General features: G+C 32.2%; 1 protein-coding gene across 1 annotated transcript; it reads left to right on the top strand.

The window, feature by feature from the left end:
- Window positions 1–1,958: 1,958 nt before the first annotated feature.
- LOC132747090 (CD209 antigen-like protein A) lies at window positions 1,959–9,732 on the top strand. Its single transcript, XM_060736400.1, has 5 exons — window positions 1,959–2,089; window positions 2,395–2,477; window positions 3,928–4,018; window positions 8,377–8,596; window positions 9,620–9,732. The coding sequence occupies exons 1-5, from the start codon at window positions 2,035–2,037 to the stop codon at window positions 9,639–9,641; spliced, it is 471 nt and encodes a 156-aa protein (XP_060592383.1). The 5' UTR covers window positions 1,959–2,034; the 3' UTR covers window positions 9,642–9,732.
- Window positions 9,733–18,780: the final 9,048 nt, after the last annotated feature.

Genomic DNA, 18,780 nt, shown 5'->3' with positions numbered 1-18,780 from the left:
AATTCGAAATAACGAAATATAGGTATGTTTGCGTGTCTGCGCCTCTCGACTTTCAGGGCGAAAACATGAAAACACGAAATGGCAGAAATCAACCACCATACCTTTGTCATGTTTACTGTGGTGATGCGATGTAAACCCCAACCAAAACAAATTAAAGAAGATAATTTGTTCATAATTTATTGATTAATTGTTACCATGTCTCTTATAAAGCTTATTAACACGTTTAGAAAAACTAATAATTGTTATATAATTATATTGCGATAATTGCGAACATAGTTTACCATATCATTTTAAACAGAATTTGTACGTTAAAAGGAACTTATTCACTGATTTAATACACCAATTGTTTGTAAAATTGACAACAAATGAGACATAAGTTTATCAATGATTTCAACAAACATTCTACAATAAATAGGCTAGATTTCTCTAAGGGGCAATATTGTGATGGTTCAATTGAAAGAAATGTCTTTGCTTTACTTGAAGGTCAGATTATTTTTTGTATTGTTATTTACATTATTTTGTTTAAATTTTAGAATGTTAATCTAATAGCCTTCGATCTGAAGGTAACACTGTTCTAAAAACGGATTTTACCAATCACCACTACATCACCTGTACTGACTTTCGGACAAGGGATTAGGGATTACACATTATACATGATGTTAATCAGCGTATATTTACTTCTGTTTACATGCAATATTTTAAGAAATTTAATACAATTGTAGAAAGCAAACAAGTAGGAAATGGAATTTAGTGTGAAAAGAAAAGGGACAACTACACACTGTACTTTTTTTAAAGTTAAATATAAACATATGTCACAATCTGCTCTGGCCTCTATATACATCTTTACACCTTGTCAATAAAACAAAGTTTAGAAATGCACCAGTAATTGGCGAAGATTTTAACAACAAATATTTTGTGTGAGACATAAAATAAAAAACAAATGTATTTTATTGTCTATACGTAAACAATGTATGTTAAATCATAAAGTATTCGTAACCATTATGTTGTATAATCTACATGTAGATTAACCAGTTTCCTTGTCCGAAACTTATCGATATGTGGCTATTTTTAGAACAGGTTCATTATCAGTGACGTATACGATGCTAATCTCATATCGTTCCCTATTAGATCAATAGGGAAATCATCGGATACGCAGACGGTGTCGGTCGGCCTTGATGATCTTATTTTTCATATTTTGTTTTACTTTTTCTGAGAGTCAAGAACAGGAACAGATGTGTGTCTGTGGATTTATTTCTTTAGAAGTATTACCATTTTTAACTTGTTTTGCGCGTAGCTTAAACATATTTCACCTGGAGCCATAAAACTACAGGAATGTTGGTCAGCATGTGTAGTAATAACCTTTGGGGTTTGCTTTTGGAGTAATTGCCCTTGACTGAGTAAGAAAACTGAAATTATAAAGTTGTGTCCTGCTAAACTCAAAACAGTATTTGACTTAGAGTCATAACAATTTACATGACTGTTGATCAGCATGTGTTGTTGTGCATATGGGGGTTTGTTTGTTTTTATTTTCAGCATACTGTAGGGTATAACATTGAAATTTAAAATTCAATATTAGGAAAAATAGTAAGATGTCAACATAAGGAAGGGAGGGGAGATTATGTAAAATTCCCTTTACCTGTACGTCTGTATCGAGGAAGTATGGTTAAACAAAATTTAAAATCTCACCAACAGGTTCCCAAATTTTAGTTTGTAATTTTAAAATGACCAATAAAAATTCTTCTAATATTAAGTTCTTCCCTGTATAATTTATAGGAAGTTAATGATTTGAGATGGCCTTCGCCATTTGTGCTGTCCCTTGTAGTAGCATTATTTTAAGGATTATAAAAAAAGATGCATGTATATCCATGCTATATTTACAATAACGTTGTCTGTCTGCATTTGATACAATTTTTAAAAAGTAGAAAGTATGTAGAATTTCACAGTATTGACCTTAACAATTACAGTGTAACCTGTCTTTAGATAAGAAGTCCAGAATACACCATAAGCCTTATCATATGTTAGTATATTAGAGCAATGTGGAAGATATATTTCATTGTTTGTATAATATGGCTTTACACGGACCAAATAGGTTTGTCTCTTTGTACGCAGATGCAGTTGTTACTTTCATAAAATGCTTAAAATACGTATGCTTTTGGTGCTGATTTTACAATATTACACTTTGGTATGCTTTAATCAATTAAACTCTCTCTATAATAAAGATTAGGGATAATATAAAATGTTATTTTGTGTCTACATAAGATCGTATTTGTTATTTTAAGGTTTAAATACATATTTATATGAAGTAAAATATAGATTTGGGAAAAATGCCTGTATTCTGTTGATGAATTATAATCTTTTTCGTGAAAACAAATATCTTCTTTATGTTAAACATAGAAAGTTGCCAAGACGGCTGGGTGTCTCACAATACAAGATGCTACCATTTTAGTCACGATGAGGAGTCTCTCCCTGTGGCAGCCGTAAGTACACCTGTGTCTATTGTTGGGGCTCCCATACGTTGATATAACTATACACAGATGTGACCGAAAGTATATCTGTATCTATTGATTAGATGGCCATAGGTTATTGAATTTATTCATGTGAAAATACACATGTGTGGCCGAAAGTAAAGTTGTGTTTATTGTTAAGGATGTCATATGTAATTTATTCTTATTTATATGATGATATGCAAGTGTGGCCGAAAGTACAAATTTCGTGTATTGCTAAGACGGCAATAAATAAAAATAATTATTTTATTCACGTGACTAAACATATGTGCATCCGTTAGTAAGGTTGTGTCTACTGTTTTTTAACGTGATCGTGTGTAACTTAATTATTAATTGATGTGACAATCGTCGAAAGTAAAATGGTGTCTATTGGTAAGGTGATTATATATAAATGAATTTACTCAACTGATTCTACGGAAGGTTTTATATCATCTTCCCTCACTTTTGGGACCTTTTCTATACAAGTTTATTCATAGCTCCGCGTTACTCCTTTTTTTATAAGAATTACATCCAGTTCGCACAAACATTTTGTAAGAAATATGTGTATTATTTCTGCTGCATCAACTGAGTACATGTATTTTAATAGTGTTTTATTTCTAAGTACCCAAACACCTCAATATGAAGACAAATTATAAATAATTCACTTTGTTACATATGCATCCGTTTCTACTGGAACTAAGCATTGTTTCCAGCACTGATTGACTGTAACCCCTAACCTGCTATGGACTTGTTATGGCAGTTAAATCATTCATCATTCTATAATAAATAAAAAAAATATAATAACTTTTTATAAAAAGTTGCAAATAATATTGATTTAAAATTAAATTAAAAAAAAGGAATTACGCGGAACTATATATTTAATGGACTTGCATAAAAGAGATCTCAAATGTGACGGAAGATAAGTAACCTTCGGTATTGTCGTCTGAAGGACGGCTTAATCCCCATGAATGTGTACTTCTTGACCTCTTCATGTTGTGCCATGTATATTATAAGCATATAGTCTCATCATATTTAAAATCTTTGATAAAGTCAAAAGTTATGGAAAACATTTAACCTTGACGTTTGGGGTAACAACCTGAATGTTAAGTTCTGCAAATCATGTCATAATGGTAATCATTTCTGATAAGTTATTTAAAAAATATAGCGGTTTAAAAGTTATGGAGCGGACAGGAAATGTACATTTTTAATTCTTGACCTTTCCTTGAGACCTTCAGCAACACAATTATTACGCTCTACACATCGTCCCATTGATTTTGTACCAACCAGATATTAAACATGTTTTGACTTATGTCTATGTTATATTTTAAGACAGTCTAGAGGGTTGTAATTATAGTTGTTTCTGATTCAATCATTATGTTGTTAAATCATGAATTAATGTATAATTTTTCATTCAATTTGAATATAAATAACATTTTTATTTTAGCTTGTATGCCAAAACATGGGTGGGGAACTAGCAGAAATAGAAACCGCAGAGGAAAATGTTTTTCTGATAAACAAGGTCAAAATTTTGAAAAGTGAGTAAATTTAATATTATCTCTCTATTTTCAATTGTATGTATCAACACTCATCAAGACTAGTCAGTTCATTTCAAATGTTTTAAAAATAATTATGATAAAGTATAACCGTTTAAGATTTGGGTATTTTTAACTATGCTTATTGTATTATGAAATGGTTAATAACAAATGATTACAGCATTTTAAATGATATATCCAAAACGAGGTATACATGTTACAAAAATGCTAATCATTTTGAGATTTAGTTTGAGTGCATCACTCCATCATATTTATGTTAATAAGATCAGTCACATAGTAAAATAATCACAAACCGTTGTTCCGGGTGTAATAAGGACATTACAGCAAAAAAAAAAGAAAAAAAAGAAAAGAAAACAACATAATTGAGCCGTGACATTACATTTCAAACATAATGGTCAAATGACGTTATCATAGAAAGGTTACATGAAAATAACATACACCATTTTTATATATCACGCGCGTCTTTCCAATCAGAACCGTGCAGTTTTATACAGTGCGCAAAAAAAAAAAAAAAAAAAAAAAAAAACAACAACAAAAAAAACATTACGTTACCGCTATAAAATAATAGAAAAATAACCACAGTGATGACGGTTTTCCGCATTAAAAAAAAATGGGTAGTTGTAATTCAATTTTACAGCGTAAAAATTAAGAACAACACACTTGCTGGAATCTTATCTTAGAATACCAAGACAAAGAACTTCAAGGAAAATATGAGCTGACAAATCTAATTCCATCAAATTGCATATGTTACAACGATACATGGCATACTGCCCTTGCAAAAGAAAACACTTTCAGGGCTTACTTACTTAAAATGATTAAACAATGAAAACATATATTCTTTTGGTTTTTTTCCCCAGTGTCAATATGTTTTCCAAGTATTTCTGTATATTGAAACATGCTGGGCTGATATGTACACGCACTGGAATAAACATTTTATGTAAATAGAACAATGAAGATATATCATATCACATGGAGTTCATTGGTATGTAAAACGGACACTCCAATCAATAGAATATAATTGAGAGACACTTAATAATGGCGTGGGTATGTGCGTAAAACGTTTGAAGTTGTTGAAATTCCGTCCTGCTTTATATAAGATTAAGGGGAAAACAAACTTTCCTTGAAATTACATAATTGAACATAATGTAAATATCATGCCTCAAGACCCATACTTGTAAGTATAACAATTAGGAAAATATTTTTTAAAGTAAAACATTGTAAAATGTACAAAGGAAGTAATTGCATTATATACAAACCATGTAAATTACCAAATAGTTGACACAATAGTCCACACTGAATATGTTACGCAGTGGACATATGGTGATATTTTATTTTGTCAGTATTTTGCGTTGTTATTTAAAAGTTCTCTGCCAAGTCGTTGTTATAGTGTATGCTAATAAGTGAGTCTAGTTTTCTATTTCGTGATCAGAGTATATCATTCATTGCGTTGTGAACAAAGATTTATCAAACTTTTTTATGGCCATCGTATTATTTTATGATTATGTAAATGTCCTAAACTCTATTGTATATATTGTTCTTTAAAGCATATCTCTTGATTTAAAGACAATCACTGCGCTAAAATTATAAATACTGATAACTATAAGCTGTAACTTTTGTTTTGCGCAGTTGTACGCGTAGCCGTTGAACGTCTGACGTCATCTTTTTTACGTGGGTCTGTTTCCTATGCCTTAATTTAAATATTTATCATGCTTATAAAATGTTGTTTTTAAGTTTTTTTTCGTGAAGATGCATTACATGTATATAATCTCAAGACTTCGTGATAAACATCATGATGCTACGGTTTGTGGGCGTCAGTGGTCGAGTTGTTAAGGTCTGCTCACTTTTCACCGTTGTGGGTTCGCATCCTGACATGAATCTTGGATTCTTTTATGTGAGGAAGCTATTCAGCTTGCTTACGGAACGTCTATAGTTCTACTACTACTAACGGAACGTCTATAGTTCTACTACTACTAACGGAACGTCTATAGTTCTACTCAGGTGCCCATTCGTGTTTAAAATAATGCACCCGAGGTTTTCTTTTACCAGTAAAGCTGGAACGCCACCATATGATCTATACTATGTCGGTGTGATGTAAAGCCCAATGAAACAAACTAATAAATGGGTGTTTTTGTGCACATGCATTTCTTGAGTATGTAATGAAAGCCTGGCAATTTTCTGCAATCTTTTCGCACGGTTTCATTTATGACATAATCTTTCGTAACAGCAACGCGCTGTAAATTAGTTAACCGAAATAGCGTCGGCGTGGATAAAAAACCCGTCAAATAATCCGTAATCTGTTATAAGTATGATGCACTATGCGTTTCCAGACACGAGGTTATATAAATCATAGTACAAAACAAGCAACGAACGATCGAACGTTCAATCAATCGATCGGAACTTAAATAGATAAATCAAATTTTGTAGATGCTGGATTTGCAAATCATAAGAGACTTTACAGGTATTTTGCAATATCAATCACTTCATTCGATACAAATAATCATAATAATTACTGAAAATAAAACCATTATGTGTCACATTTGAAATTGTCCCTAAAATTCAGGTCTTATGTATCACTGTTAGTCTAGAATGGTATCATGTACATGTATATCAATATGTAAAATCTAAAATTTATAAGGTTAAATAATTATAATGAAAACATTCTCTAACAATAATTACAAAGTGCTACCGTGTGTTTTTATCATATCAACAATTCAGGGGTCATCTTTCTTCATATGACACCAGTACTGGCTGGTTCAAGAAATCAGACTCGAAAGTGATTTAGTTGCAATTACTTGTTACGCAATCGAGCTTAAATAAAAATGTTTAAACCACCTTTGCCAGGATATATCAGACTGATCACGTGTTGTAACTGAAGAAAAGTCCCGATGGTGTCGGAAAATCGTAGACAATCTTTCTTTACCCGGATACTGTGTGAGCTAATGAAAAAAACAACAAAAAAACAAAAACACTCTACCACCACTTCGCGTATTCTTTGAGAAACTCAGATGAGGTGTATAGATCTATTTGTCCGAATGTACAACAAGTCGTTACATGAATATAAGATAGCTTATAATTTATGCGGTGCTCTTGAACAATGTGTAACAACGTAAAATAATTAGGAGCTACATTGTGAATAATTTTAATATTAAATGTGCATGCTTTTTACGTACTAAGATACATTTATACATGTCAACAGGAGTATATGTGAAGCAAAACGATGATTCAGTTTAATCCGTAAGACATAGAATTTTGTGAATGACGTCGTCACTAACGCATCGCTCATAATGTTCATAAGCGTTGTTAATCAAGATTTTATACCAGAAATAATAAAATTTGTCTTGAATGATTCTGAGAGTCCATGCAACAATTGAAATGTCAATTCGACCACTATGATGGAAATGTCATGTCACGGCATTATAAAATTGAGATACTAGATTTATCTTGTCTTGATAAGTTAATAATGTGATACAATGGTAATTATTGAAAATTTTATTTATTAACTTCATATAATCAAAAATATGTAATAAGTGAACAATAACTTATATGAAATTCCATTGTTGTGAGGTATGGCAAAAGAGGTCTTGTTTAAAAAATGTCTCGAAAACCTATCTTGCAGCAATTCAAAATGACGTTTGTTTTCAACGGAAAACAAAAGCAGATTCATAATGGCCGAGCCGGAGAGTCAATCAAAATTCTCCAATCTCATAATAGCCCAGTTTTCTCATAAATGCCGTACCTTCTGCAATATGACCTAGTTTTCTTTGCCCAAAATGTACTGGTGAACTTCATATAAGCCTTACATTTGAAGTTAAAACGTGCATAATATTGAAAAATTAATCATTGATGTTAGATTATGCACTTCAAACCTTATAGTATAGGAAATGAACCAGGAAACCAGACTCATTTAGGGAGTCAATTATGTCTTGAAAAGGTTACTTTTATATACTTAAATGCTCGCCAGGGCTCGAAAAAAACATAATTTTGTTTCAAACAAAATGGTCGAAACATAAAAAAAATCCAAGATGGCCTCTAAGATGCCCACCAAACTTCTGCAAAAAAAGCCCACTGTATGTTTTGACCGTTTGTTTGATAGAAATTTTAAGTTTTCTTTGTCGAGACATAAATACATAAACACACGCAGGCGCGCGCAAACGCACACATACATACATACATACATACATACATACATATAATAAAAATTGACACTTTTCCTTTGGCGTACTGTTTATTGTATTTTCAACGAGACCAGAATGCAAATCGTGTTTGTAAACCTAATATCCATTCATTGGATATATTGCTATAAGAAAATAATTGCTATATAATGCTTTGATTTATTTTAGACTATTTCTGGATCGGCCTGACAGATATCCAAGAAGAGGGAATTTGGCGCTGGTACTCAAGCAAGCGTTTGCTGACTACCACTGGATTCTCAAGTTGGGCACCAGGACGGCCAGATAATATTGGCGGCAAGGAAAATTGTTGTCAAATACGATCAGACGGTCTTTGGGGTGATGACCAGTGCCATGTATTTAAATTCTATATCTGCGAGAAGCCACTTGAGTATGAATTTAAGTATTAATTTTTGGGTGCGTTGGGGAGGCAGTGTGGCGGGTGGGGATGTGGTGTAATGATCTTTCTAGCTTATTTAATCATCATTCCCTGCGGTCTGGAGACCGCATGGTATTGGTACGCGTTTAACTTTTGAGGCATGGAGGAGCACGTGACCTGTTTTGGTACATGGAGGAGCATGTGATCTGTAAACCGTACATGATTGGTTAATTGACCTTTCCGAAAACCTAGCTAAATACCGTTTGCCTGTACGTTACGTGTTCACCAGTAGGGAATTAATCCGAGTTACAACTTATTAAGAATAAAAAACTATTACGTGATATTTCTTATTTTCTATAATTATTTTACCGTTTTAGGTGGAAAAATTTGAATGATGTGTTTGAAAACTATCAATGTTTGTTTAATATCTATCTCTATTTAACAAACAATAAATTGTTTATACTTAACATTTATAAAATTAAAATATTCGTAGGGGCATCGGCCATAATAAATAGAGATATTTTCTGCGTAAACTTGTGTGTTTATTTTATTTATTTTTTGCTCGGAATTATTCATAAAATGGTAGGCCTATTTAATCATTTTCTTAAAAAGAAATAATTGTTTTATGTTCTTCAACGGTCACCAGTTGCCAAATACCTTCTTCAATATTGATCGTTTATTCAATTGTCAACTATATTTATGATACAAACGTTTATTTATCCCCCTTCCCCCAAATAATGTTGAAAATAGTTAAATGAAATACCTTTATATCATTAAAATGTTCACCGCAGGAAACCATTTTACTTGTAAGAATTTGCCTGCATTTTTCAAATTGTCTATTTCTACATGTTTGATGCGCATAACTTATCACATCTGATTCTGTTGTCTATTGCATACATTTTACTATTATATTTTGTCACTGCTGCAACTGTGTCTTTGATCAGTCTGAGTTAAGCACTGTCTGTATAATTTTAAACTTATATGGCATTTAAAGTTTTTTGTACTTGTAAATCTGACATTGCATTTTTATTTCAGAAACAATGAAATCATCGGATGATAAAAGATATGCATGATGAGCAGCAAGTAAATGTTTATGTCAGTGCATTTGTATCACTTATTGATAACAGGAAATAAGATATTTTCAAAGATTGCGTTTTCTGTCGTCATATCTCTATTATTGTATATCCTTATTTTGTTTATCATTCTTTAATACTGTCGAGGGGTTAGAGTCGATGACTTGTAATGCAGTTACCTCTCTGGCGTGGGTTCGATCCCCGGGAGATGCTTTTGTAGTTTAGCGCGGAGAAAAGTAGTCTAGAACTGGTATAACTTTCCAGGAACGATGGTTAAGAAACTACCCGCCTATATGACTCAAATACTGTTGGAAGAAAGCGTAAAATAAAACAAACAAACAAACTTTAATTCTGGCGATGCTTCATCATTGGTTACTTTTACTACAACTTAAATCCCATGAATTATGACAAGGGATATTCCTATGTCGACTCGTAGTATACTATTTATAAAATAGTATTCATTGAACACACGATATTTCAAATTGCGCTCTTTATTATCAAATTCATAATTATTACCAGTCACTTTCATATTACCCAAGCAATATAGGGAATTTCCTTATAGTTACACGACATTTGTATTACCATAGGCAGGAAATACATGTTTTTTTACAACAGAAATGTGTTACTTTAACTTTTTTCTGTTTCTTTGATTATAATTGTGTGACATGTCGATAATAGTCCATATTTAATGTTATCAATTCAGACTTTTATTGCATAATTGCTGGGAATAAAGGGGAATGGGAAAACGATAATAACTAAGTCAAAATAATGTGAACTTTTATTTTATGATGACTTTAAAACCAAATAAATCAATAAATAAAAATAATAAACTTATACACAATAAAACTTGTCCGTCCAATAAATGTTAAGCTGTGCAGCTTCTCACATACATTTGTACAAAATTTGAAATTAAAATGCAAATGATATTTATAGCGTAATGTGCATATACATTGTTGTTATTCTTTTTGCGTTTTGTTTTTTTTAATTGTCTAAGAAATGCAATTTGCACATGGCCACATAGAATATGATAAACAAGATAGCCTCATTTTGGAAGCCTGTTTTGGAATTATTGCAGATAAGGGTTTTTATTCTCCGCCGCCGATGGAATCGGGAGGGGTATATTGCAACTGATTGATTGATTTCAACAAAACCGTATGGGAACCATCAATACAACAGGCAATTTGAATCCAATTGGCATGTCAAGATAATTTTGCAAAACACGGAGTTATGGTCTCTGTTATTGAATGTGTATCATGTACATAGAATATAACTGTTTATGTTAAGATAAATATTTACATCCTTATGTCTCAAAATGTTGTGGGGGTTAGTAATAACAAGAACTCGGCGGGGAATGTAAATTCAACAAATTCGTTTGCTTTGTTTCGGATAAAAGGTATATCCTTGGAAAATGGGTAGATTGAATAATTCACCATAGGAAGTAACAACTATTTGCAAGAGACATATAGATAAAAAAATAGAAATATATCTAAATGAACTAGTCGATACTTGGATAAGGCAGAAATGATATTTATTTTGTCTGTTAGATAAATGTTCACTTAGAATAATACTTGTTCTTTATCACCTATACAAAGTTTATCTACCAAGGTATAAGGATTTGAAATGTCAGTCCAGAAAGCATTTTTATCTTACTAATGATCAAATAATTATAAAATAACAAAACAGCTTTCCAGTGATAAAAACGTTTATTAATATTAAGCTGTGTGTTAACAGCTTATTACATTTACTTTTGCTATAACTTATATATCTTTTCAAACAATTTATCCTTAAACTATGTACATAACTTTAAATGTCAACCCTGTTTAAACCACTTTCTTTGTATACTTTAGTAAGGCTTACTGACTGGGTTATGTTTTCTTTGCCTTTCATATAAAATCATAAAAATACAGTATTTGATGTTTGTAAACTTGTGAAACAGTAAGCAAATAACGGAAGCCATATTGAGTTAATAACAGCACATCTTTCTAGTGTAGTTAATATTCTTCCTTCGTTGCAGTGTTTTATCCTAATTTTTTTTACTTTTTGAAGTTTTCAGTAAAATTAAACTCAAAATCTTTTTAAAATCAACAACAAATATTTAAACTAACAATTTAAAATGTGATTTACCAATTTTTCATTTCCGTCTTGTCTAAATTGATCTAGTACTATATTTAAGAGAAACTGTCCCTATAACATAGGTTTTGTCAAAATCTTTCTTTAAATCGGTGATATCTATAAACGTATTAAAAACTTCTAAAGCAGTATTTGTAAATGTTTCTGTACCATCTAATAATAGTGATGTATCTTCTGCAAATTGGGACATTTCCTATTAGAAAATAAAATATCAATAACCTTAAAAGGGCTTGTCACCTTTGTTCTATCTAAGCCAGAATCAATTATCATCTCTAGTAAAAGAAACAGGTCTCATCAACAACTCGAAATGCTTATTAATAACCAAAATATAGTAGAATTAAACGACCGTAGACACTTTGGTTTATTCTTATCTAACCACTACCAATAACACACACATATTGAATATATAAGTGATAAAGCATGGAAACGGGTAAACATAATGAGAAAATAAAAATTTGTATAAGATCGTAAATCTTCGTATAATTTATACTTCGTTTATAAGACCAATTCAATTATTGAATATCCAGACGTCGTATGGGGAAATACATTGATTTCGCATTTTGATGTGTATATCTCTGTTAAACTTTTGGCGTTTGATTGTCCATCCTGAATATAGACGTTTTTTTTTAAAAAAAGACGCATTTATGCCCGAAAATACAAAAAAAAAATACGAAACGAAAAGGGAAACATGTACATGATAAAAAAATGTTCCTAGACGAAATTTAAATTATACGCTCGTTCACATCAATATTTGATAAAACCAGGTCACCTGTTTATTGGACGCTCAAAACATAATACAAATATTTAAAAAAAAACCACTAAAACAAAATGGTTAATGCATATGTCTGATTACATATTCATTATGGCTAATTTTATTTTCGAAATATGGAGAAATGTGCTTTTAAAATAAAGGATATGAAAATTTGATATATTTTTTGTGAGTCAGGACTTGTCTTAACAACAACATAAAAACTAAGTTGTAGACAATTAATTTTGTTACGCCTGGCGCGCGTTTCGTCTATTTCAGTTTCATTATTATTAAGGTATGCCCTAGCTGCAAACACAGCAGGTTTATTCAGTTGTATACTTTTTTATAATATAATTGTTCAAAAAAAGCATGAAATATTGAGGAACTGTTACAAAATAAATTATAAACCTCGACAAATGGCACTTAACTCAGTGTTACATTTTAAAAATGACGCGTATGTCCATCACAATTTAAATTAAAGTGCGTAACTTCCGTTCCAAATTTTGAATGATGACTTTGACATAATTTGCTTAATTGAAAATTCTGCATTTAAAGCAACAGCGATTAAAATAAAACTTTCAGTTTAAGTATGCACTGTTTGATCAAAATCTTTTGAAAAAAGTACCAAATTGAATGTTAAATACATTTCTGAATTGTGTTGTTTTTGTACAAATGCGTTTTCTGGGAGTTATTGAGCGACCAATTGGGTTTCATGGTTTAATGGGAGAATTATTCTTCAATTTGAAATCAAAAGTTAGACGCTAAACAATGCGTCAATTGAGTAAACCACTTTTGCACGAACTAAAATGCATTCTTCTCCTCTTTCGAAATTTCCTAATTTTTCATTATAATTGCATCTATGGTCTTCAACTGCAAGCATGTATTCCAAAGAAAACCATAAAAATACTTTCATACCACGATTTGTTTCCGGGTCAACCTATAAGCCTCTTTTAGTTTTGTTAACAAAAATAAAATTAAACTATAAAAAAATACAATTTGACTTATTAGGATGATTTTTTTTCTGATTTTTCACAATAGAACCCACAGAAAATGTTACAAACTCACCGAAGTTGAGGCCTTTAATTTAACGTTGTATTTTTCAATATTAAATTTCAAATGATCTTTTGGTATTTCCTTTCTTCTTTAACGTTTCTTTCGTTTTGAAAATAATGAGATAACAAGATCATAACTTATTTGATTTATATTTGATTTTATATCATTTCTATCTAAATATTGATGGTTATTAACAAAATTTTGAAAGGGCACTTTCTAGCATTATTTAGGTTGTACAAAATATAACGTAAAGTAATCAGTTACATGTTAGTAAAAATAGAGACATCGCTTCTTTTCATTTTAAACAATCGTTATGGAATTTGAATTTGATAAAATTTTATGAACCTCGCAAGATTATCAATTGGAAGTTTATCCCCAGTTTCAGTTGCCAGATTATTCCTAAGAAAGGTTAAATCATTTAATTCTTGGAAAAAAACCCTTTTAGCTGCTTCGTTCCCTTTTATACCAGGTTTAACATAAAAATCTTTAAATCCAACATGACATTTTCCTATCCGTTTTAAAACTATCACATAATCATAACATTTTCCGCCAAAATTGCAAAACATGACTTGGCTTGGCCGGCATATCTGTACGTATTCTCCATGCAAGGACTATTTTTTGTCCACAAATACAAGTCCCCACACTCTCTAGCCTTTTTACAATCCCTCTTTAATACATTATTAATATCGTCCATCAATGCTTGCTCCGTGTGACTCTGATACTGGTTACCGTCTTTACCAATTCGTTTGTATTCCTTATCAATAGGAAGCTCATCTACTTCTAATAACCCTTTTGAATGAACCGTATCTATGTCCTTTTTATATATATTTTCCTTTTTAGATTTTTTTGTTATTCCAAAATGTGCATTTTGTATCCCATTTACGTCATATTCTTTTCTGACAACGCGTAACATTCTCTCAAAATTATCCTTAACTATTTCATCTGGTTGCTCAACGAACGCGGAAGGTTTTGGTGTAGGAATATCTTTAAATGGTATGTTACATTTTTTCCCAGGTGATCTCCTGCATCTGATTCGACTTTTTGATTTGTTTTTCGTTAGATCATCCAATTTGTTAATCCTTTTATTGGCTCGGTCAGCTAAACTATTACCGATACTCTTCAGTTTCGTTTTCAACTTTTTAGGTAAAGAACGGACGCCTGTTTTGACAGATGATTTCATAGATTCAAATGAGGAAGACCGCACAGTATGAAAGACTTTTGACGTAAACGATTTAATATTTTTACCTGTTTTTACAAATATTGTTTTGACTGTTGTCGGCAATTTTTTTACGGTTGATAGTGATGACTTTAGAATATTCTTAAAATTAAACATTTTTTTCTTGGCGAAATCTATAAATGTTTTTTTCAGTCCTTGTTTTAGCATTGATTTTCCTCCGCGAATTCCTTGTTTGATTGCCAGTTTTATCGATGAAGTGATAGCTCTAACACCCGCTTTTATCCCAGCTTTTATGCCCGCTTTTGCGGCAGTTTTATTCCTAATGCAAACGCAGATCCCGTTCCTAAAGTTGCAACGGTAATTACAGCGACGACAGCATCTAAAATCAAATCAATGCCTAGATCTAAAAGCGACGATAGCGCAACGTCATCACAGCCCTTAGCGGCGTATATTGGAGCTCTAAATACATTGTATATAGACCCAAATATTGGAATAAAAGACATTACTTCACTTGCCTTTTCTTCTGCTTTGTTGTAACATTTTTTGCACCTTAGAAGTTTGGCATTCTTTTGTACATCTTGGTATGTAATAAGTGTCCACTTTTGTCCATCTGTTCCATCATATGGATACACAATTACATCACCGTATGTGTCTAAAAGTTTTGTGTGTCCATGTACAGTCGAACGAATTGCACTACCAGAAACATCCCAGTGCTGGAAGTGCTCGTGTTCAAATTTACTCTGCATCTCAACCCTCTGGCCATGAACAGCAAGGGCATTTCCAGATTTGGGGCTAAGAAGGTGTTTTCTATGCCTTGCCCAGACTTGATTGTAATAGTTATCACTGGCTTTTGCCGTCGTTACATCTCCATTTTGCATTTCAGTTAGAAGTGGACATTTTTCGTTTTTTCTTCTTCGCTCTTTAAAAAGTATATAGTTATGTGTCTTGGTTCATGTTCACACGTTAGCAGTTCACTTCTCCGTATACCCTCTTCAGCGTCAATAAAACTCCAATGTTGTTCCTTGCTCTTCCAATAGTTTTTTTGACTGACCATTTGAATGTCATCACCATACAGACCTACGGCTCGGTTGCTCTGGTAGTTCTTCATTTTCAAATGTTTACCTACAAGTGTCCATTGTTGATTTGATGATCCATTTATCTTTTCCCTTAGCATTATATTATTATACATGTATGAACCTTCAAGTACTAAACCAGTGTCACTATTTATAATACTATCACCATTCCAATACCAAAGTTGGCGATTAAATAAAGAGTCTGATGGAGGTCGTAATCTAACTGTATGTCCAGGGGCCCCAATCTGTTTAAAATTTACAAGGGGTAAGCTCATGGGGGATAAAAAACAAAAGTCAATGTATTGACATAATTTCCCCCAATCATCAAATGTAAAATGTCCCGCGTTGGTTTTTTGCCTAGAATTACACCCTAAAATACTTTAGACTCAAGGATTTACGTCTAACACACAAATTTGATTTTTGGTGAATTTTTGAAATTACCCCTTCGTCGAAAACTTTTGAAGATGCAATTTTTTATGAAATTTCCATGATAACTTCATTACCGACAATTTGAAGCACAAGACTAGTCTTTAGATTAATGAAGTGATTATGCTCTTTAAACCAAAGTTGGCGTTTAATATCATCCTGATTTAAATGTTCAAATGTCGGACGTTGACCATATTGTGCTCCCGTCAATACTTTACATTTGTTCCAATGTGATCGAATGAAGAACAGTTGAGTTTCTTTTGTAGGACTAATAGAACAAGACTCAAAATTTTCTGATAGTAATTTTTCATAGTAAACAAATGAGAGATCCATTGTTTTATTCCTTTCATGTGTCAAGTAGATTATCCCGTTATTATCAAGGTCAGCTGATAAAATTCTACCCCCATGACAGTTATTGCACCATAAACCTTTATTAGCATATTCCCATTGTTTTTGTTCTTTCGAATTAGACAAAACAACAGAATTTGCATGTGTTTCTTGAATAGATTGTCCAGTCTGTGCTAATATAATTGAGTGGTCGCTCCAATACCAAATCTGATTTTCGAGTAATTCTTGAGAAACGGGTCTAAGATGCAATGTCCCTTTACCTAAATCAGCAGTGACGAATTCGCAGGGTTCATTGATACTACGTAAAAGATAAAAACACAATAATTCTAAGCTTTTTTCCTCATCGACTTCATAACTTGATATTTCAGTAAAAGTCCATGTATTTGGGTTCTTTTCATTTCGGGTTATAAACTTATAATTGATCTCATGATCGACTCCATATGGCCATTTTTCAATGTCTATGTAATATCCATTGTTGAAATCTGAATATATTGTCCCTTGTTCAAAATTTATGGTCCACATTTGATTTTGCTTATAAGAGTAAATAGTATCAAGATGTAAATAGGAGTCATCTCCTGTTTGGTTGAAACTGTCACCATATGGTGCAATAGCTAAACCTGCGCCTGTGTAGCCCCATTTTCAGACAGATATTCACATGGCCAATCTTCAGATTGTATAAAATGCATACAAACAACGTCCTGAAAATTGTTAAAGTCCGGCTGATCAAACGGAACTTTAGTCCAATTCTGTTTGACATACACGGTATCTGTTGCCATGTTACAAGTTGTGTGAAATGTCTCTAATATAATACAAGAGGGATTACTGAATGATTTGAGGGTTCCATTATCATATGTCAACAGCCGAATAAATCCACCATAGTCGTAAAATTCTAAAGCTTCGCTTGTTGCAACGTTTATGATTTGGTTTTCATTCCAATACCACAAATAATGTTCTATACGTTCTTCTGAAATCTCCCCGAAATGAATAGTATTACTTCTGTTCGTATAATTCGTCCCAAGTATTTTACATGGACGCAACGAATGTTTGATGAAAAAATATTCCGTTTGTGTCGATGCATGTGTCTCCGCAGGTATGTGGTCGGCTTCACTAGATAAACCAAAAAGGTTACGAACCATTCCACCCAAGATGTACATAAACAATATAAGCCTTTTGCCTAGGAGTTGTACAAGAGGACCGTTCAAGAAAGGCGCGTCGTTTTCCTGTGTTAGTTTTTCTGGCTCTGTTGTAGAGTAAAATTTATTAAACGCTAACTTATTTTCATGAGATTGTATGTCGCAACTCAAATGAACAGTCGAATTATTAGTATCTAAATAGCAATTGCCATACTTTATACGATCAAAAGAAATTACCCATATGTCTGTGCCTTTGTTCTCTATGGGGCCTAATAAACAGGTTTCATTTCCATCAGTCTGACATGATACAGATAAATGTGAGTCTACGTTGATAAGTTTTCCATTGTCAATTATCCAGAGCTGTTTTTGTAAGTTTGTAATATTAAATGATTCTAAAAACAGTTGTTCATTGAAAGATGAAGTCAACATTTTACCTGTTTTCCTCTCAAATATAACAAGAAGTTTTGCACTCTTACTAACATCGATTTTCATGTTTATCTTACGTAAATGACGCCTCGTCGTATTTGCGTTCAACATGCTTTATAATGCATGTGACTGGTTTTTGAAAGGCAATGAACCATTTGATATTTCGCTTATCGGTCTTATCCATTTGAAATGTGGATTATCAGTAATTTCTTCCAAATTGAAAAAATCAATGTCTAAAAGTAGTTCATTAACCTCAGATATATTTTCAAATTTTCCACCACCGCTTAATTGATCGAACAAGTTCATCATTTCATTGGTGTTAATTATATTTTCCGCCAGCATGTTTGCTAAAAAAGAAGATTCCTCCTGTTCAACTTCTATGTCATTGTCCAAGTTTTCTTTCTCGCTTGCTACAAAAGTAAATTAAATTTAAGTTAAAACAAGCAATTAAAATAGTATTACAAGTAATACGATATTCCCCTACTGATGAGAACCTCAGCAGCATTCTGAAGGGTCATAGGCATTTAATTTATGCCATTTAATGAATGAATAAACAATACATGTTTTAAAAACATGCATGCCCCCTATCGGCAGCCAATTAGTCATGTG

Source organism: Ruditapes philippinarum, unplaced genomic scaffold, assembly GCF_026571515.1.
Source record: "Ruditapes philippinarum isolate M1 unplaced genomic scaffold, ASM2657151v2 ctg2321_1_1_1_1, whole genome shotgun sequence".
Taxonomy (NCBI): domain Eukaryota; kingdom Metazoa; phylum Mollusca; class Bivalvia; order Venerida; family Veneridae; genus Ruditapes; species Ruditapes philippinarum.
Note: the sequence above shows the minus strand (reverse complement) of the source record. Positions and strands in the feature narration are given on the sequence as shown.